The sequence below is a fragment of the Zootoca vivipara genome, chromosome 8 (assembly GCF_963506605.1).
Source record: "Zootoca vivipara chromosome 8, rZooViv1.1, whole genome shotgun sequence".
Lineage (NCBI taxonomy): Eukaryota > Metazoa > Chordata > Lepidosauria > Squamata > Lacertidae > Zootoca > Zootoca vivipara.
The window spans coordinates 40613776-40636692 of record NC_083283.1 but is presented as its reverse complement, the minus strand read 5'-3'; the positions used below and the strand labels follow the sequence as shown (position 1 = coordinate 40636692).

General features: G+C 42.2%; 1 protein-coding gene across 11 annotated transcripts in view; it reads left to right on the top strand.

The window, feature by feature from the left end:
* Positions 1-22917, top strand: part of DTNA (dystrobrevin alpha) — a 201531-nt gene that overhangs the window by 85826 nt on the left and 92788 nt on the right. For all 11 annotated transcript variants that reach the window (XR_009558021.1, XR_009558022.1, XM_060277852.1 and 8 more), the window contains exons 2-3: positions 12618-12685; positions 17692-17772. Coding sequence is in view for 9 of the 11 variants with exons in the window: in XM_060277852.1 (XP_060133835.1) it covers positions 12618-12685; positions 17692-17772 (149 nt within the window). In the remaining 2 variants the exon portion in view is untranslated. The remainder of the gene's footprint in view (positions 1-12617; positions 12686-17691; positions 17773-22917) is intronic.

The window sequence follows — 22917 nt, the reverse complement described above, 5'->3', positions numbered from 1 at the left end:
GAGCCCAGCTGAGTTCACCATTTTGCTCCTTTGTTCTTTGCCTACAAAGCAAATTGTGAAGTGAAAGAGATCAGAAAGCAGTATGATTTGTCACAGCACAACTAGGCGTGGCTGGAAGAATAAAGCAGTTGAAAGGGGAAACATGAGAGAGAAACAGAAAGTACAGAAAAGGGGGGGGGGGAGATCAAGGAAGGAGGAGAGGGGAGAAGATGCTTGGAATGAAAGACCGACAATACATGTATGTGTTCAATGGCCATTAAAACAGCTTCAGATGACTGTGAGGTTTCCAAACAGATTCTCAGGTGGTGTAAAATAATGTGACAATATTAGGGCTATATAAGCTCATGTCGGCTTTGGATTTGTTTTAGAAATACCTACTTTATCAACCTGAGAGAGCAGGATTTATAGGAATACATATTCCCCTTAATCCTTTCTAGCCTGTTGCCAACAATACTGAGCAAGAAAGGAAGGCTTTAGATGTGCATTTAATCAGTAGTGGGCCGTATGCTGGTGGAAGCACTCACCTGACCTCTCACTATTGCTTATCAGGAGGGGGAGGGGTGAGGTGGAGGGGAAGTCAGTGGTGCAGATTCAAAGGCAGAGTCAATCCTTCTGTTACACTGGTGCATTATCACTGCACCAACTGCCTCCTCCCCTCTCCTTCCCAGATAGCGGAAGGAGCTCAGCTGTCAGAAGGTCACATGAGGGCTGCTGCCCCACCACTCTGTTACTGCATTCAGTTCCACCATATTTCTATATGCATGGTAGTCTGCATCACAATACAATACACGTTATAACATAGGGAGAACCTATCTGGGTTAGACCAAAAATCCGCAGGACATGAGTATGTTATAAGAGTTTTTAGGTCTTATATACAGGGTGTGTGTGTGTGTGTGTGTGTGTGTGTGTGTGTGTGTAATAAAAGTTCATAAATGTACCAAGCAAACACATATATAAATATATAAACCACATGTCCAAAACTCCAGTCCTGGAGCCATTTTGACTCTTTCAGTCACCTCAAATATTTCTCTACAAGGTGGAAGGAAATGCAGAAACCTCCCCATTGTCTCTGACCTCACGGGTCCTGCCTTGGGGGCACATTTAAGGTGTGAGTGGGGTGAGCCTGTGACCTGGCTCAGGAATTAGGTATTATCATTACAAAAGAATGGTCAGGCTCCCCAGGTGGTCTGGTCAAGTGACCATTGGCAGATAACCTGACTAGCAGGAGGAAGAAGCAGGTGTTCCAATGAAGGGCACATACTTTTGATCGGAGGGAATAATCAGCTTACGGTTATGAAGCAATTGGTAGGGTTTGTTTCTTCAGTTCAAAGCATTATTTTATGGGTAAAAGCCACCCCAAGTGACTACGTAGCATGACTCCCACTGTGTGTTTTCAAAATGGGCCAAGAAAACAATAGGAATGATTATGTGAAGACACAGCATTATTTCCAGGAGCATTGTATGAAAAAAAAATGTGACTGCCCCCTTTCCCCCATACAATGCTCCTGAAAAGAATCTCCTCACACTACTAAATTTGGGGTTATTAGAAATGTTCTTTTTCAACTGCACTTTCTACTGCCTACCATACCGATAATGGGGTTATTAGAAATGTTCTTTTTCAACTGCACTTTGTACTGCCTATGTTATGTATTGGAGCAGCCTACCATAGATATAATTTTTCAGAGTGACCTTACCAGGTGAGGGTATCAGAGAAGAATTAGGGTCAGTCTCTAGCAGTGTGTTCTGGTTTCAACTGTGTATTAGCACTGTTGGATGTTGAGCTTTATATGCTATATATTTTCTTGGTGTCCTTGTATAAATAAATTTTATGTTTAATGATGCTGTACATCATTCTGCCCTTTGTGTTATTGTGAAATAATGATGAATAATGAATAATGTTGAATAATGAATAACAATTAATTAGAGTAAAAGTAATAAACTGAGTTCATTTTGGGTGGAAATTTAGGAACTTAACCAAATAATAATAATCTCCAGTTAGTTTAATTTAGGTTTCCATCATTCTAATTTCTTTTTCTTTATTAATAATTACTATAGCATTGAAGATGCAAAGTTTTTACCAGCCTTATCTACCAGAGCTATATATAGGTCACTGCTAAATTCCGGTTTAGTGGAGCAAGCTTTGCCCAAGGCCACCTCAGAGCAGAGAACCTCAAACTCCCTAATCTGGGGCCAATAGTTTTGTGGAAAATATGCAAATAGATCTGCCAATTTCATTTTCGTTTCCTAAAACTAGCTGCAGGGGGGGGGGGTGATTTGAATTGGGCCCATAGTAGGTGTATGAGAGGGTTAACCCTTTCTTCCAGCCACGGTTCCTAAGTGCCAATATTTTCCCCACCCCTGAGCTACTTACTGTTAAGACTCTGAGAGGAAAACGGCCCCCTCATACTACCCTGAGGAACACACATATAAGGATAAAATACAGGCTGCTTCACTTGAAGAGAAGATCCTCAGCACCTCTCCCTAGACCCTCCTGGCCTGAGACATACCTCTCCTGACTTCCTCAGATTTAGAGGATGAGCCCTCAATAATACCCTCATCCCATCCACAGTTTAGAAATTTTGAGCCAACTGCAGTATTGACCTTGCCAGCCTACATAAATCCTCATATGACCTCAGCTCTTGGCTCAGATAGAAACTCCCAAAGCACAGCCAGCTGGGCCTACTGGAGACCTTTGTCTGCACCTAGCTTAACCTGCTTCACCTTTTTATTGCTTATGCTTCCTCTATGAGCCCCAAGCTGCATCAGAACAGGTTAATATGGAGGTAAGGGGCTACCTATCAGGCCACTTCATCCACCTCTTGGATCCTTATTTGTCTACTCCAGAACTTAACCACCAGCCTGTTTTGACCTCTTTGCATCCTGGCAGGGTCATGTATGTTTTCCACTCCACTGCTAATAGCAGTGTGAGGTGACTTGCTTTGGAAAATCAGCTTGAAGGGAAAGGGTTACTCAGACCAGTACTGAAAACCCAATTTAAACCCCCCACCGCACTGTCGAGCAGAAGAAAAATAGCTCGGGAAATCAAAGCGCACAATGTGTAGTTTGGCCCAAAGAAAGGAAGGGAGCCTATGGTCCTCCAGATATTGTTGGACCTTCAATCCCCATCCATTCCAACCACTGTGACCAGTGGATGATGGGAGGAGCAGTTCAGCAATATCTTCAGACCAAACTGGGTGCCCTAATGCATAGATTTCGCACAAACCTTTTGAGGAGGTCATAGTAGTTCTGGCACCCAAATTTTGGTTTCTTTCAGGCAAGTTACTCTTAACCTAGAAGGGTCAGAGTGTGCAAACTGAGCATTGTATCACACTGCTCTTGACCTCCTTGAGAGTTCCAGTGAGCATAGATTATGGGAGGCCTCCTGTAGACCTCACATGTGCCTTCTTGGGTTCAATGAGGGATATAGATGTAATAAAATAAATAAATGATGTCAAATATGTTCTTGGTTAATTATTTTTGCATATTCCCTATAATAAGTTTCCAGCTCCATATTAATCATGGACAGCAAATTAAATGTCTGATCTATGGTGATGTATTTTTTATCAGCTAGATACTGAACAAGCTGGATTTTCTCTGGGGCGAAAAACAGCATAGGTTTGTATCAAAGTTGGCTTTATAATGAAGGAGCTTATATTAACCCGCTGTAGTATAATATGTTGAGAAGATAAACCAGTATCATGTGACGAGCATAAAGAAGAGTTATTCAGTTAATTTAATGGAATATTCTAGGACAGGAGTGGCTCGCTATGTGAGGCAGAGCTGCAGCAATAGCCCCCCCCCCCCCCGGCAGCAGCAGCAGCAGCAGCAGCAGTTCTTACTGATGGCACCTGCACAACCCTGAGTCTGATGTAGCCCCATGCCTTCTGGTAAGTGGCAGCAATGGTGCTGCTGAGAGGCTATTGCTGTGGCTCTGCCACTCCTAGGATGAAATGTTTAAAGTACAGCTTAGCTCAACAAACACATAGGTAGGTGAGAAGGAGATTTAAAAATTGCATTAATTTAGCACTTTGTTTCTCTGCTTCATACTTGTGTTCCAACAGAATTCTGTGCACAGCATTCATTTTTATTAATATCAAATTTTATGCATTAGTAGCCACATACTAATTTTGGCTTCTATTCATCACTCAAATTTTTAAAACAGCAGCTTTCTTCACAAGAAGTAGAAACTTGATGGTTAGATTTTCTTTCAATACACTGCTCATTTATAAGTTAAACTTTTTAACTTTCTGAAACTATATGTCCCTCCTTTAAAAGGGGGGGGGGGTTTCCTAAGTGGTCAACATGCTAGTACTGTGAGCTCTGTTGGTACAGTCACTGCAAGAATCCATACATCACCATCCAACCTCTTTGCATCAGAAGAACAAGATGAGATTTGGAGGCCCTTTGCAGGAAGTTGGGGGCGTGGGAAGGGCCGGTGGGAGGCTTGGAAGCAGCTTTTGCCATCCGTGGTCTAAGCCACTGCCATCTTCATCAAGGACACTGTTCCCCAATACAAGGTAGGAATTGTGGCAGTGGACTGGATGAAAAGTTCCAAGATTGGGAAATGAAGTTGCGCTCTGCTTCAATACAAGCCAGGGCTTCCAGTCTGAGCTTTTGTAGTAGCTCACCAAGCTTCTGGCTCAAGCAGGTTTTCATAGAATGTGGGAAGGGACCCAAAGGATAATCTAGTCTAGCTCCCTGAAAAGCAAGGATCACAACTATGTGTGTTCACTGACGTGTGTTTTCCATTAACATTGGAGCTATGATCTGTAGTTCTGTCCACAGTGTTAAAGAGCAGTCTTAGAACTAGTCACTATGTAGAAAAAAATAATTTTTGGTGGGTTCACCTCTTTAATCTCTTCAGTGTGAGCTCTGTGAATGGGGTTTTTTTAATTGCTCATTTTATTTCTTATTTAGTTATCATGTTCGTTTGTCAGTCGCCTCCTGCAAATCTCTAGGCAACTGTCTCTAGGCAATGCACTACACGAGTATTAGACAAACATCAAAACACATCAAAACACAAAAACCACAGTTCACACTAACAATCTAGCCTACCATAGAAATAAATATCATCCCCAGGAAAAAAAATCAATTCAGCAATTAGAAAGAGCTAAAACACCCACACATAAGCTGAATCCATCTAATTGATGTTTGTGTGGCAGAGAGTAATATTAAATAAAATTTAGAGAACATTAAAATATGGTAGAAGGATGAAAAGGCCTCAGAGAAGAGAAACATCACTGCCTGGCCCCTAAAAGGCATTAAAGTGGGTGCCTGGTGGAGGGCTGCAAAAATTTGTGTCCTGGGCTTTTTAAACTTGTCTACCCACACCTGACCATTAGGTCCAGTCATGACCGACCCTGGGGTTGCGGCACTCATCTCACGTTATTGGCCGAGGCAGCCGGCGTACAGCTTCCAGGTCATGTGGCCAGCATGACAAAGCCGCTTCTGGCGAACCAGAGCAGCACACGGAAACGCCGTTTACCTTCCCGCTTGGAGCGATACCTATTTATCTACTTGCACTTTGACATGCTTTTGAACTGCTAGGTGGGCAGGAGCTGGGACTGAGCAACGGGAGCTCACCCTGTCTACCCATACACTATCTGAAATCAAAGGGGCACATTGGTTGCCAGATGTGAAGTATATTGGCATTGTTTTCAGCTCTTCTACCACACTAGTCAGTAATTTGAAGAACTGTTTCAGGCAGTTTTGTATTTTGAGGAGCAATGAAAAAACATTTTAATCTAATCATTGTCTCCCCCGTTATTATTATACAAATATCATATATTTGGGCCAGAATTTCACCTTTACTTATCCTGCTGGTTATGATGGAAACTGTCAGCAGAGAGACAAGAAGTGGTGCCCCCATCGAAACAATGTAATGATAATATTCTAATATACCACATTCCAGACACAGAACCACCAAAATATTACAAGACCAGCAATACTACCCAACCTAATTCTGTCACTGATCACTTCTTTTAAAGTGAATTTGGTTTTAATCATGCCACCACTAGGCAGTTCAAGAGATCCTACCGTATTGACTAAGTTGGAGCTTAATGACATGTGAAATGTTGCAGCCTGCCTTGTAGCCCTGCCTGGCCAAATCAGCAACATGAGAGAATGCAAAAGTCAACACACATTGTCTTGAGGAAAAGCCTTTTGTCTTCATGATACTTCTCTTTCAGAACTTCATACTCCCTCTCCCTGCAGCTTCACTCTGGCTTTCTTTGGTAGATGTCATCTTTTTTTCTGACCTAGTCAAATGAAATGAAAAGAACCCTGAAGGCAAGGGAGATACAGAACCCTGAACTGCTATTGTATGTGCTTTTTCGGTTACACAGGACACATTGAGCAAGTACAACATTTCAAACTGGCCTGCCATGAAAGGGTATGAAATGTTGCTGCCATTATTATCAAATCTGCTTTAAAAACAAACAAACAAACAAACAAACACCAAAACCCACCCTTTCCCATTATACTGAGAGTTACTTTTCTAAATGCACCTCTGCGAATAGTACCCTTGGCATTTCTTACTCAAATGGGGCAGGGCAGATTGATGTTGACATGTTTTGAAACACACAGAAAACAGGCAGGGCAAATAGCTATATTTCAAAACACTTAAGAGTTTGGAAGTAAGAGTTACCATATTTCTCATAACAATGTTAGCTTGCTTTCTAATGATGTGCTGAGAACAGAGTGGGACCTGCAAGGAAATGGTGAGAATGTATTGCACCTACGCACAGGAGTGTTCTTGCTTAGGTTTGCAGCAAGCCAACTAGGCCTGCGTCTAGGATACTTAAAAGTTATAAGGGGCTCATGCAGACCATCTCTTCTGCTCCCTGTCCCTAGTTTTGTGTGTTTTCCAGCCAAAGCTCAACACATTGTGGGTTTTGGAGGCTCCTGAACAGTTATTATAGGGCTGATGGGGTGGGGGGTGTCGACTTTTGAAATTGTTCTTTTTAAAAAATGTGTTGTGGTTCTCCATGCCTCTGGCTTCATCTGAGAAGGCTGGTATCTCAGCGACTACTTCAGTTTCAGTCCTGTTGGCACTCAGCCAACTGAGTCCGTTATGAGAGGGAATGATTACCAATATTTCCTGTTTGTTGTTGTTTTCTAAAGTTATTTTTAGTTATTGAATATACTGTATCGGTATTCATGAACCATTAGAGACCTATAATGAAAGGTAGCAGTACATCATCTAATGGGCGGTTTCAGTTACCATATTTTTTGCTCCATAAGACACAGTTTTTTCCTCCAAAAAAGTAAGAGGAAATGTCTGTGCATCTTATGGAGTGAGTGCATGGTCCCTGGAGCCGAATTGCCTGGCGGTGAAAGGCAGATTGTGCTTTTTTTATTATTAGAAAGAGCTAAAGGCTAACAAAGAAGGAGAGTGTTGAAAGGATCCGCTCAGCAGCTGATTGCAAGAGATCAGGGAGGAAGATAAGGGAGCTAGCTCCCTTCCCACCCCTCCCAGGCCCCTTGCCCAGGCCTCAATTGTTGTTTGCAGAGAGAGGCTGCTTCTTTCCCCAGTGATATGTGACTGGCTGATTAGATTATCTGTCTGGAAACTGTAGAAAAGAGTCCCTTTCCTTTCCTAGAGAAGCTGCAGAACTGTGAGTTGAACCCCATAAAACAGGATTTTTTCCCTTTGCAAGGTAAGCTCAACAACTTTGAGCTGATCCTCAAAAATGGAGCTTTCATGCTTTGCAAAAAATATGCACAACTGGGTTTTTCCCATTTGCAAAAAAGCTGCACAACTTTGAGCTGATCCTCAAAAGAATGGAGCTTTCCCCCTTTGCAAAAGAAACTCCCTCAAATATTTAATGGTGGGGCGGGCAAAGGCACCTAAGCCTCTAGGAGTCGGCTGCTATGCCTAGGACAATTCAAGAAAGCAATATATATATATTTTCCTACTCTAAAAACTAGGTGCGTCCTATGGAGCGAAAAATACAGTACTTCTGGAGTTTGTCTAGAGGTGTTGGTACAGCTGGCTGTTTGTCAATATATGTGGATTAGGATTGCCATTTGATGCATCCTTCTTAATTTAAAAATGACTGCTACATTTTTATCATGTCATTTCTCTAAGCATAAGGGCAGAGTGAATGAATGCTGGTGGTTTACTTTCTAGGTGGTCTCATAAGAACACAGAAAGAGTCCTTCTGGATCAAACCAAAGTTCTATGTAGTCTAATATCCGGTTCACAGTGGCTAGCCAGATGCCTATGAGAAGCCTATACCAAGCAGGGCATGAACACAACAGCACTTTCCTTATAGTACCTCTGGTTTTTTGAGGTAGCACACAAGCATGGTTACGGTAGTAACCATTGACAGTCTCATCCTCCATGAATTTACCTAACCTCATTTTAAAGGAGGCCATCACTGCCTCTTGCGGTAGCCAATTCCATGGTTTAACAATGTGCTGTGCAAAAAAGTACAGTGATACCTTGGTTCTCAAACTTAATCCATTACAGAAGTCCATTCCAAAACCAAAGCGTTCTAAAACCAAGGCGTGCTTTCCCATAAAAAGTAATGCAAAACTGATTAATCCATTCTAGACTTTTAAAAACAACCCCTAAAACAGCAATTTAACGTGAATTTTAATATCTAATGAGACTATTGAGCCATAAAATGAAAGCAATAATCAATGTACTGTAAAAGAAAAGAAAAATACTTAAAAATGGGACATGATAGACCTTTGATTGGGTACATGTGAATTTGACATAAAATAGTTTATAGTGAAATAAAAATAAATGCTGCTTTTATTACCAGCAACACAAGTAGGTCAAAGCATTATTTTCAATCCCATCTTCAAATCTTACAGAATCTCTGGAAGAGTCTGTATAATGGAAAGAACCTGCTGGGGTTGTCTCTATATTATTTTGATGGAAAAGATGAATCATGAAGATGAAATTTCATTTTTTGTAACATGTAGATGTTTGAAAAAGAAGGCAAAACATGAGGAGTCAGTTACTGAGTTGTTATACTTGGTGTGGATTGAGAGCTTTCCCCCCTCCCCCTCACAAAACCATAGGTAGTTCATCTACATGAGTGCAAACAAATGCTATAAGTCACGGGTGTCAAACACAAGGCCCGGGGGCCAAATCCGGCCCGCCAGACCTTGCCATGTGGCCCGCCGAGCGCCCCAGCCAGCGGGACCCAGCAGCGGGACCTTGCTGCTGAAGCGCCGCACCAACAAAGCGCCGACAAACAGCTGGGGCAGGGGGAGGGTAGAAAGGCGGCCAGAGCAGTGCTGCGTGGAGCGCCCCGAGCCACAGCAGGAGGAGGAGGAGGCAGCTTGCTGGGTCAGCGCCCAGCAGCGCCGCACGAAGAGTCCCGAGCCTCTGTGACGCAGCAGTGCTCTGTAGCACTTTGAATCCTCCTCCTCCTGCCACGGCTCGGCGCCTGGAAACGGCTGCTGCCCTTGCTGCTGCTGAAGCACAGACAAAGCACCCAGCAGCGCCACGTGGAGGAGGAGGAGGAGGAGGATTCAAAGTGCTACAGAGCACTGCTGCGTCCCAGAGGCTTGGGACTCTCTGCACGGCACTGCCGGGCACCGACCCGGCAAGCCGCCGCCTCCGCCTCCTCTTGCCTCACCTCCTCTTCCTCCTGCCGCGGCTCAGCCTCATGAACGTGAGCTCAGCAGTGGCTCAGCCTCACGAACGTGCAACTCTGAGGCTTTACGCACTTCTCCTAAAACGGACACCCGCTGCCTCACGCTGCACGGGAAATGCTTTTTGCCCCTGGGTCCCTTCGTGCTCTTTTCTGGCGCTGAATCAAGGCGGCGACCTCCCCTTCCCTTTCTTTCTTCCTCTCTCTCGTTCTTATTCTTTCTTTCCCTCTCCTCCCTTCCTTCTTTATCTCTGTCTTCTCTCCCTCTTTCTTTTTCTTTCCTTCTTTATTCCTTCTTTCCTACTCTTCTTTCTCTCACCTCTTTCCTTCCTCTCTCCCTCCTGCTCCCTCTTTTCTTTCTTTCTTCCTTCCTTCCTTCCTTCCGTCCTTCCCATCTTTCTTCCTCTCCCTCATTCTTATTCTTTCTTTCCCTCTACTTCCTTCCTTCTTTCTCCCTTTCCGTCCTCTCTCCCTCTTTCTTTTTCTTGTCTTCTTTATTCCCTTCCTTATTTCCTACTCTTCTTTCTCTCCCCTCTTTCCTTCCTTCCTCTCCCCCTCCCACTCCCTCTTTTCTTCCTCCCTCCCTTCCTTCCTCCCTCCCTCCCCTCCCCTCCCTCTCCCTCTCCTCAGAAACATAGGATGCTGCTTTATACTTCTGGCCCTTAAACCCTGGAACCAGGAGAGCAGCTCCAGTGAGTCAACCTCAGCCAGTCCCTTTGGTGAAGGGTGGTGGCTCACTGGCAGAACATCTGTCCTGCATGCAGAAGGACCCCAGCATCTCCAGGTACTAGTAGCTCTGCAAAGGTCCTGCATGAAACCCTAGTGAGCCTCCACCACCCAGTGCAGTTACCAAAAATCATTTTTCAATAAATTGTACAATAATTGTACATTTGAATATCTACTTGCCATTATTCTGACTATGTTTCTGCTTTCAGAGCTAGTTATTACTTACATTATTACAAAAAACAGTAATAATTGAATGCAGTGACAATAATTTATGATAATAAAGAGTGGACACATAGTCCTACAGATACAACCGGCCCTTTGAGGGTGACCAAACTGCTGATGCGGCCCCCGATGAATTTGAGTTTGACACCCCTGCTATAAGTGCATTGCAATTATAAGTAGCCTTAGGAAAGAGCAGGCAGCAATTTTATGATATTGCCAAAGATTAGTGCTGAAATGCTGAAATGTATAGCTGAGAAATACTGCTGCTGGAGAAATGTTTTATTAGAAGAAATGTAACAAGGGATTCACGATGCAGCTGTAAATCCATTAAGGCAAGTAGGGCTCTGCAATAACCTTTCTCCATTTCAGCTATTAGCTTCAAGGATTGCTGAACTTGGTAACTTTGCAAATGTGGTTTCACCCAACACAGTAACTTAACCTCCTCTTCACCAGCCTGTATTCAGGTCAGAAATAAGGAGACATTACTTCTCTAAAATGAGTACAGCATCATTTCTTTTGTATCAGAATTTATTTTATCTGCACCAATCTGCTACTGGAAGGCATAAACATAAAAATGTTACATTACAACAGGATATCCTTGTGGAGTTTTTTCTAGATAAGATAGTTGCAAGAGCTGAAGCCAACTGCAGTATAATTTTCTGTTCATGTTTTCTTAAGTCAAGTGGGGAACCTTTTTGGCTCTGTGAACCAGATCCTTACCAGAATTGACCTCGTGGGTCCACCCAGCTGTCAGTCATGTGACATCATCATAATATCCTATGGATGACAGATGAGTGGCCCTGCCTGTTTGTCAAAATACCTTGCTGGAGCAGTGTTAAAATGAAAGGGAAAGTGCTTCAGAGACCAGTTTAGCAAACTGCTGCCTGAACCACCTCCCCTCTGCTTTAAAAGTCACTCCAGGTGTGACTTCTTTGTTCAGCGATGGGGGTGGGGTGGGGAGTTTGCTTTCTTTTGCTATAGGCACCTTTCCCCAAGGAACAGGCACGTGTACTAAGAGCAAGCAAACCCAATAGTTTTCACCTCCTTTTGGCTGTGTCCATCTGTTCCAAGGAGAAACAGGCATGTACACCAAACTGAGCAGGATTTAACAACCACCTGTCAGATGTTAAGTGGGGGTTAAATGATAAATCCTGCTGGGAACAGGCACCTGCAAAAGAACAGAAGTGATGTCAGCTAATTGAGAGGTTGCTTTGGTTTGCAGAAAATGACCTCACAGGCCGAATTGGACCCTTTGGGGAGGCCAAGATTGGCCTTTGACCCAGAGGTTCCTCAACCCCTGCCTTAAGTCATGTGGTCAGCAAATTTCAACATACCGTAATGTGTTCTGTCCAGTCATTCTTGCTATAATGGTCACCCGCAAAGGAAGCTTGCCACTTTTCAAGTCTATATGGTTTTCAAATTTCCTCACATTTTTATAATACAGTGGTACCTCACGTTACAAACTTAATTCGTTCTGGAGGTCTGTTCTTAACCCAAAACCGTTCTTAACCTGAGGCACACTTTCGCTGGGCCTCCTGCTGCCCACGCACCACCAGCGCATGATTTCCATTCTCATCCTGGGGTAAAGTTCTCTACCCGATGTTAGTGGAGTTTGTAACCCAAAGCGTTTGTAACCCGAGGTACCACTGTACAAAAATTATTATCTGTTTAAAATAGACATCAACCTATGGTAAAAAAAAAAACCTAGTAGGGACAACTCAAATGCAGTATTTCACATTGACTGCCTGTGATAAGGGTTTAGCAGTTCATCTTAAATCAAGAGGCACCCTGAGCAAAATGATGAAATGGTGTGTTTAAAAGTTGGCACTGATACTTTCAAACAGAACCAAACATTATTCTTTGGAAGAGACAATGCTAGAAGAAAGGAGGTGCTTGAGGGCAAAAATCTAAATCATACATTGTTGACAAAGATATCCCCAGTATTCTTTGGATATATAACAGGGGGGAAATAGTACACTGGAACATTTCAGACATTTTTGCAAATGTGTTCAGCTTAGGAATGATTCTGAAGATAAGTTTAATATTTTTGTTGTCTAGAATGATTGAAGACTGTGGGAAAAGAGGAACCACCATGGCAGAAAGGAGACAGCTGTTTGCAGAAATGCGTAAGTACTGTGGCATTCTTTCCCCCAGTAGATGAATTCTTTCTTGCAAAAGACCAGCAAGACAGAATGTAACTTTGGTAAATATTGCATGGATTTGTGCCTTGGGCAAATAGGCAGTTGTTCTGCAAAACAGTAGCTTTAAAGTGCTTTAAAGGTGCTTTTAGTGTGAGGCAAGTTGCAAGAATGTGTACTTAATTGACCTGATGCTGTCTTTTTGTAGTTCTGTGGATTATTTAAAAGCTGGTTTTCTACCATATCAGTTACTGCTAAGAGATCCAAGGTGATGAGATTTGAGAGAGGGGGGAAGGAGAGGGCTTGGAGAGAAAAAGGGGTGTGAGCAATCATAAGCACTGGCTCTCATTTACAGCATCAAATGTCAAACATATTTGGTGATTCTATTTACTGTGGATGCCCTGTACTTTTGAGGCCTAGACTGAAATCTTCCTAGCTTTACTAAAGTGTCTCGGTTTTCATTTTCTTAATTAAAGTATGTTAACACTGTCCTGATGCTTTCTGTCACTGAGAGGAATGACAAGTGCCAACCCCTTGATGCAACTTTAATTTCAAATAAATATGCTAAGCATTGTCATCCTAGTGTGTAAAGTGTTTTGTAAACCTTGTGTTTGTTTTTGTATCACACGTGTAAAGTTGATCATGATTATTTCCATTTCACAAATGAGCAATTGAAGCTGAAATATAGTGATATGTCAGAACCTAGCCCATGGTTCCACTGTAGAAGTCACACACAGGTCTTTCAAGTCAAAGCCAATAGTCTCTTCATTGTACTCACTTATATTGAGAGAAAAGTGAAGCTTTATCACTTTTTCCCATTTGAAATGGTCTCTACCAGAGAGCGTGAGGCAACCTGACTATTTAGTTCAATCCAGCAGGTCTTTACAGAACCATGATGTATAAGACTGGATAATACAAGTTGGATTTAGGGTGATTGCAAATGTTGGTGATTATAAACATACATTAAAAACTGCTTTCTAGTTAACCAAAGAAGCTCTCGAGAAGTAGAGAGCTTCAGAAGCTGAAATTCTTGATGAGCTGACTGCTCAGCAAGGGGGTCTCTCCTCTTTTTCCCCAGATTAGATGCCCCAGTGTCAATTAAAAGCCAGTATGTTGGTTGATTTAAGAGCAAAGCTACCTTTACCTTCTAGGAACAAGGACCACAAGTAACTGAAGCTGACTATGTTTAAATAAATGTTTTAGTTCTCATGTAAATTAATTGTGCCATTGAATTAAATGGGACCTAACTTCAACTAACTTACAGCTTGAAGCACATTTAGCTGAGGGTCTGTGTAAAACTTAGCATAAGCTAGAGCCATGGTTCCCCATGGACCACATGAACATTGATTATGGTTTTGGTAGACCACTTAATGATTTCTCTGCCTGTTATAGCATTGGTAATGCTCTGTGCTAGATGCTGTACAGTTTTTGCTTGAATTCACATTGTAATACAATAAAAGAAATAAAAGAAGCAATAAAAATACTATTCAAAATCAATATTTAATGTGAACATGCCACAGATCACCTGAGTGAACCTCGTGGACCGCTGGTGGACCATAGACCACAGTTTGGGAACTCCTGAGTTCTTCTGAGAAGAAGAGCTAGATCTACACCTAATAGAATGTGAATGGATATTGGAAAAGGCAGTTACTACTGTCTTTGACTTAGCAAGTTTCACACAGAATCATAGAGTTGGAAGGGACCCTGAGGATCATCTAGTCCAATGCCCTGCAATGCGGGAATATGCAGCTGTCCCATACAGGGATCAAACCTGTAACTTTGGTGTTATCAGCACCATGCTCTAACCAACTGAGCTATCCAGGCTCTGCTAGAGCACTGCTGCTTGAACCCTGACCAGTTGGGACCAATGCTATTTCAGCAGAATGAGCTTAACCTAGCTGAGTTTTAAGATGTGATGCAGAAGTTACTGGTGAAGACAGCCCATGATGACTGATCTTTTATTTCTGCAAAGAGGACACTCTTCAATCTGCCAACAATAGTCTCTTACATTTTACACATCACTGCTCCCCATTTGGTGTACAAAGACAAGATTGTAATTGGCATGAAAGTCAAAGGCCATGAGGGGTTCTAATAAACAGAACACCTTCCATTGAGCTGGCACCTAATTAATAATAATAGGAGAGACAGATGTTTCCTGATACATATGTTGAAAAGAGAATGTATTCACTCTAAGTTGCTACTGGCTTATGCTATCTATTAGAAATACAGTTCTGTTGAACACAAAACACCAGCCAGCTCTTACAGTGTATTACTGTATTTTGTCTACAAACTGTTATTCATCATGGCACATGAAACCAATATTTTTTTAAAAAAAATACATTGTTGCTTATTCATCTGATAACTTGCTTTTCGTTGTTCCTTAGCATCCAGATCGGAAGTCTTTCATTTGTAGGAAAAAATGTTGAACGGTAGCCAAAATACAAATAACAATGATAACAAAACTACATTCATCTGGGATAGAAGCAAAAATCACAATCCTTTTTGTTTCTGGGTGTATGCCAACAAAAGCTGCTTTTTTTACCATGGGTTTCTCATTCAGTAATACAATTGAGTGATAAGCAAACAGAATCATTAGGCAGAATCAGGTATCTGGCCGGCAGATAAAGAACAGAAGAGTTTGCTTGATGAAGCCAATGGCCCATTTAGTCCAGCATCCTGTCTCACAGTGGCCAGCCAGATGCCTGTGGGAAACCCACAAGCAGGACCTGAGGATGACAGCACTCTGCCTACCTGTGATTCACACCAACTGGTATTCACAGGTATACTCACTCTTGACAGTGGAGGTAGAACATGGCTATCATGGCTAGTGTCTGTCAATAGCCTTGTCTCCCGTGAATTTGTCTAATCCTCTTTTAAAACCATCCAAGTTGGTGGTCAACACCATGAGAGCAAGTTCCATAGTTTAACCATGTGCTGCATGGAGAAGTGTGGTGTAGTGTTTAAGAGTGGTAGACTTGTAATCTGGGGAACAGGGTTCACATCTCCGCTCCTCCACATGCAGCTGCTGGGTGACCTTGGGCTAGTCACACTTCTCTGAAGTCTCTCAGCCCCACTCACCTCAGAGTGTTTGTTGTGGGGGAGGAAGGGAAAGGAGAATGTTAGCCGCTTTGAGACTCCTTAGGGTAGTGATAAAGCAGGATATCAAATCCAAACTCCTCCTCTTCTTCTTTTATCTGTCCTGAATCTTCCAACATTCATCTTCAGTAGATGTCTACTGGTTCTAGTGTTACGAGAGTGTGAGAAAGATTTTTCTCTATTCATTTTCTCCATGCCGTGGAGAACTTCCATTGTGTCACTTCTTTCTCGCCTGTCCTCTAAACTAAAATGTCCCAAACACTGTGACCTTTCTTCACAGGGGAGTTGCTCCTGTGATGGAGGAACACTCAAGAGAAGTTTTGACCACCCACTTTCTTGCTGCCAGTGGGTCATACTCTGTGGTAGTTGCTGCTACCACCTTCCCACTTACTCTTGCAGCCCAGATGGGAGAGGAATGGATATATGACTCTTGATAGGAATGGGAATGTTTCTTTAAAAAAAAAAGAGGAAGGAGGAAAGTAAATTCGAGTTTTGGGCTGTGTTTGTCACTTGAGCTGAGGGAAACAGCTGGGACCACTAGAAGGGGTCTTCCAAGCAAAGTCTTAGTCCACCAAGGATAAAACCATCTTGTGGGGAAATGAAAAACTTTGAGGATGAGACAGTAAATAGTTCAATGGAGCTTCTGGCAGGGACAGATGGTATTCAAGCAGCCAATTGGTAAAGGGATTTAGTTGAGAATGCTTGGCAGATGGAGAAGAGAAAGGAGAAAAGTAAGCAAAAGTGTAGTGAGCAGAACTGAGAGAGGGGAGACATAATGGTGTTCGTTCTCTTTTTCCTGACATGGAAGCTTGGCATTTCATGGCCGGACATATTTGCTTCCTGGGCTATAACCATAAAGCCAAAATAGAGGGGGCTTTTTTATTTTACCAATAATATTTACTTTTTAGGTCCTTTGATAAGTCTTTCAATTTCTTATTGACACACAAACAGAACTTTCCCCTTGATTTGTCTCTACTCTCTTGTTACGATCAGTTCTCTGAAGTATCATGATGTGCACATGCTGTGATCTTCTACTCAGGAGAGTATCAATCAATCAATTAGAACTTGTTAAATGTCATTAGTGCATTCAGAATTTGTCCTGTCTTTTTTTTAATTTTACAAAGGGTTATGTGTATTTTTCTTGGAAAGGCTGTTTGCAAGGCCTTTGTGTTTTTGCAGGGTCATGCAAATCAGCTAAATAGAATGCTTCCCAGCTTCATTCAGCTCAGCTTTGCATATTTCCCCCCACAGCTGCAATTGCTCAAACTGGCTGTCCGAAGTCTCCTCTCTCACATGCATATGCAAAGCAGCTTTATAAACAGCAACACTTTAAAAACCGCTAAATTTGGCTTAATGAAAAGGTAGCAGAAGCCTACCTTTTGACTTTTAATTATCCAAATACAAGATGCTTCCAGAAAGGTTGTTGCATGACCCTCCTTCCCATTTGCCCCTTAATTCTTTTATTTTGTACTCCTACCTCCTCGTACAAATCTTACACCTAAATAAATGGTTTGCAGCTAAAATAGATAAGTAGTTGGATGTCTGATATCTTATTCTGAACTGATTCTCATCAGTTGTGGGTATTTGTTGTAAACTTCATAGTTAAATATTAAAATTACACAGTGTTGTCCTAGAATTGGAGCGCAGCCATTTTGTTTTTTAGCCTGTGGTTTGATCAGATTGGTTTTGTTTCTTTTTTCCTGAATGACAGTACAGAAGGTTTATTCTTTATCCACTGCTAAACTATTTTTAACACTGCATTCTTCCCATTCTCTCTAGTTAGAAAAGACAGCCTTGAAAATGTTGAAGGGAACATTTCTTTTGTTTTCTCTCTTTTGTCTGTGAGGTACATGCACAAATTGCAACTATCATAGCAATGCATAATTTTCTGCCACTAGGGGCTCAAGATCTGGATCGCATCCGTTTATCCACCTACAGAACAGCATGCAAGCTTAGATTTGTACAGAAGAAATGCAGCTGTAAGTATGCCACTGGTTAATTCGAATTACCATCATTAATCTTATCTTCCACTTTAGAGTTGTGTTTGTTCCCCAGTTGAAATGCAAATAGGAATTTATTTTAATACGCAAGATGCTAATAAGAACACCTGGTTCTCCAGAAGAGCATGTTATTACACTACTGCTAATTATACTTTAAAGTTTAAATGTTTGCATGTGGATGAGGGTAAGAGAGAGTGGGTGGAGCTTTTTAAGCACATCTACTTTTCCCTTATCAAAATGATGAGGTGAACTATAAAATCCCCCCTTTTTTGTTTCTTTTCAACACGATTAGATTTGTTCATCTTACCTCTTAGATTAACTTGTGCAGCTGAGTGAAATTTATTTTAAGCATATATACTCCCAATAGATACTAATTTTTACCTTCAGAATTTTCACTATTAGAATGGAAAGCAACTTTTAAGGGGCAAATAGGTCATTATAACAAGCCATTCTTAAGAATGCTACATCCTCCTTATACTATTATTTACAGCTTTTATATATTATTTTGTATATTATAGGACCAAAACAGCTCCTGAAATAATTAACATGGCATTGATGGCATCTGATTATATTTGTGTATGTATGTGTGGTGTGGTGGTTAGAGTGTTGGATTTGGACTCGGGACGCCCAGGGTTCAAATCCCCAATCGGCCATGAAGCTCACTGGGTGACCTTGGGCCAATTACTGTCTCTTAGCCTAGCCTACCTCACAGGGTTGTTGTGGGGATTAAATGAGGATGGGTAGGACCATGTGTGCTACCTGGAGCTCGTTGGGGGGGGGGAAGGTGGGATATAAATGCAATTAATAAATAAAATAAACTATGGTCACTATCCTAGACAGCATCTTAAAAAGCAGAGACATCACCTTGCCGACAAAGGTCCGTATAGTTAAAGCTATGGTTTTCCCAGTAGTGATGTATGGAAGTGAGAGCTGGACCATAAAGAAGGCTGAGCGCCGAAGAATTGATGCTTTTGAATTATGGTGCTGGAGGAGACTCTTGAGAGTCCCATGGACTGCAAGAAGATCAAACCTATCCATTCTTAAGGAAATCAGCCCTGAGTGCTCCCTGGAAGGACAGATCGTGAAGCTGAGGCTCCAATACTTTGGCCACCTCATGAGAAGAGAAGAATCCTTGGAAAAGACCCTGATGTTGGGAAAGATTGAGGGCAGTAGGAGAAGGGGACAACAGAGGACAAGATGGTTGGACAGTGTTCTCGAAGCTACGAACATGAGTTTGACCAAACTGCGGGAGGCAGTGCAAGACAGGAGTGCCTGGCGTGCTATGGTCCATGGGGTCACGAAGAGTTGGACACGACTAAACGACTAAGCAACAACAACAACAAAAATGGTCACTATGCAGGTCTGAAGGATGTGTCTCTGGGATTTGCTAGAGGGAAAGCTCCTCTATTGACTCTGCTTCCCAAATGGAATATAAGATTCCCTGCACTGCATACCCTGTACCTCGTTACTTAATATTGGCATATGGCTGAATCCGGTGATATTTTGCATGCCTGCTTGCCTTATTTAAAAAGAAACACAGAACTCTTATCTTTTTAGGTATTATTGGAGGATACAAAAAAGGGTGAAGCCAGCCAGCCTGCTTGCTTCATCAGAGCTGCTGAACTCAGTAAACCCCTTTGCTGTTGTCCTATACGTACATGAGTGTAGCTGTACTGATCAGTTGTGTATTGGTTTAAGTAAATAGAACTACAAAAATAGCCTATAGGAGGCAAATGGGGCAAGTCTGTCCTGCGATGTGTATCCATTTCAGTTCTAACAGGTTGCATGTGCATACCCTCCAACTCCCGGATTGAAAAATCCGGGATCAGCAGCGGTGCAGCACCGGAAGTCGCTTCTACGCATGTCCAGACATGCGCAGAAGAGACTTCCGGTGCCGGGCTACCCATGTCTGCATGTCTGAGCACCAGAAATCGCTTCTGCGCATGTCCAGACATGTGCAGACAGCCGGGAGCCAGGACATGGCCACCGGCAGGAGCTTTACGGGATATTTACGGGATATAATCAATTCGGGATAACAGCGGGAAACGGTAACAAAATACGGGAGTTTCCCACGAAAAACAGGAGACTTGGCAGCTATGCATGTGTATATCCAGCATCGATTCTAGAGTGGTTGTGTAATGGACAAAATACCTTTATTAGTGAGTTGTTGCCAGTCAAGTACCTTCAGCCTTTCTCCAGACATGTCTCTGCTACATCTGTTGCTTTATGCTGATGTCGTTACACTATATCCAGTGATCATTCAAAATAGTACTTAAACACTAGCTCAGTGCCCTGGTCTGCATTGCATCATCAGTAAATGCCGCAATTTGCAATTTTGCAGTGTGGTCTATGTGGTGGATTTTACAAGCTCATTTGCCAGTGAAAGAACTCACCACATCAAGAATTATATAGAGTCCTATGGCCTGATTATGTACCCTTTTTTTTTTTTGGTAATGGGCTTTACATTTTCAGTCCTTGACACAGGATTGCAGCCTAAGTATTAGGCCACTCTAACATATTCAGCTGTGCTCCACTGCTTCAAAGCAATTTGAGGATTTCTTTAAATTCTCAGCAGGCAGCTAAAACACTCACTGCTCCTTAGCTACTTCCTTTTACTAGACTATAACTACTTTTATAAATCCAGGTTCACCCACAACTTGTACTCCATACATATTGCCAAGATTCTAGAAGAGTATTCTCAGCACGCGGCTGACAAATGCACAAAAGTTATCTGCCATAGGATTTGGTGATGGGTGCTTTTAAAAGAGCTTTTGACTGTTCATGAACACCCAGTACTTGTAGTGTGTGTGTGTGTGTGTGTGTGTGTGTGTGTGTGTGTGTGTGTTCACATTGCCTTACATTTTTCAAAAGGTAAAATTATAATTCTTTGGTTTTCCAAAAGCAGTTTATGTGCTTCCTTATCAATTGTAGACTTACCAAGCTAAGTTGTCCAGTCACAAAAACAACAGCAAATTTGAAATCCTCACACCCAAAAACATATTTTAAAGACCACTCATTGAAGAAATCTGCAAAAATTAAGTTTCACCCCCTAAAATGACACACACCTTACTGGTTCAGTGTTATGAGAGAGCCAGTGTGGTGTAGTGGTTAAGAGCAGTAGACTCCTAATCTGGGGAACTGGGTTCGCGTCTCTGCTCCTTGACATACAGCTGCTGGGTGACCTTGGGCTAGTCACACTTCTCTGAAGTCTCTCCGCCCACCCGCCTCACAGGGTGTCTGTTGTGGGGGAGGAGGGGAAAGGAGTTTGTTAGCCACTTTGAGACTCCTTTGGGTAGTGATAAAGCAGGATATCAAATCCAAACTCTTCTTCTTCTCTTCTTATGTCTGAACCAGGGATCATGGTTTGTTTTGCTCAGACAAACCAGAGCTAATAAGCCATGACTTGACATCATAATTTGCTGTGAGCAAAACAAACCATAATGTCCAGTTGAAATGTACCACTAGGCCAATTATCAAATGCCACTATGCCATGGTTAGTTGCTCCTCCACATCCAAGGAGATGGGCGAAGTGAGAGCCAATGTCAGCTAATACATTTGTATAACCTTTGGCTCTCCAGATGTTGCTGAACTACAACTGCCATCATCTCTGCCCATTGGCCATGCTTGTTGAGGCTCATGGAAATTGTAGTTCAGCAACATCTGGAGTGCCAAAGTTCCCGACACTTGAAATATAACGGATCTAGGAAAATACACAATCACCACAATATAATTTTACTGTAGTATTTGAGCTTGGTCATGCAGCTTAGGTTTAATGGCTAGGTAGAGGAAGCAAGCAGTGGATGCCATTCATGGTTATGGAAACACATGTCAAAACTTCAGTAGAGAACAGTTAGGGTTCCATAGTTTAGGTGCTAAGATCATGAACAACAGAACTGAGTCGAAAATGGGAAATGTCAGCTTCTATAGCCTGAAGCACTGTATGAACACCAGAATTCTGGATTTCCAGAAATACAGTACCGTCTTCCTCAGCATAAAATGTTTCATTTACTGAAAACTATGGCTTTTCATATTTTTATTACTTGTAGCAGTTATTAAAAAGCATTTAGGATGATGAAATCTCAAGTTCACACATGTGATCTCTCTGTGGACCACAGCAGCGGAGGCAGAGCCTAACAACATACCATAGTCAAAACTATATTATACAATTAAACAGTTCTGTACGGCTGGAAAACAACCGCCATCCTTGGTGGGCCTTACTCATTGTGCTGCATAGTTATTCTCCAGTGCTGGCTGTTGAAAAAGCAAGGCTGCTGATTTCCCTAGATCAGAATAAACAGTTTGCAGTTGAGAACCTTGGATTTAAAGCCAGGCTGATGATTCTAATATGGGGTTTAATTAGAGCTGACAAACCGGGAGTTCATATCCCTGATGGTTTTTAATTTGGCACCTTGGGGGTTTTAGTGTTGTTTTTCTCCTGTGTTCTCTTTTGAATGAAATACTTTTTGCTGTGTCTCATCAGGAGAACAATACAGCTGTTTTCATGGGGAATGGCGTAGTGTGATGTGCTGACCGCGGAGGCGACCTTGTTAATTTCCACGCCTTCCCCAACTCTAATCCTTCTCTTCCTCATACTCTTCTGCTCAGTTCAAATAGTAGCTAGGCCTCAGAGGCATGTAGGCTAGTCAGCTTCAATTTCTTCCATACCTTGGGGCCTCTTTCTCTTCTGCCTGTCACTTTATGTTAGCCTTGTGTCCCACCCTGTCTAATGAACAATAATTCACATCTGTAAATTAAATGCAAGTGCTATTAAAGATGTACTCACTTCAGATATTTTTAAACACATCGTGCTCTGGGCCAGCCTCACATCAGTGGCTATTATATCATCAACCCGGCAGCAAAGGAACTAGAATTAGAGTGTTAGACTAGGATGCCAAAATGAAGTTCCAATATGGATTTGCAGCCCATGCTTTTTAAACCAGTTTCCTAGGTGCTGTGCAATTCTATGCAGATCTACTCTGAAGCAGATAACATTTACGTCACTTGCACTCAGCTCACGATAGGACAGGATCTTTGTTCTCCAATTTACCTGCATTCCTTGCAAAATCAGTTCTTTGTCATTTGTTGCTAAAGGGATGCAGTCAAAATAAATGAGCATAAATCCAA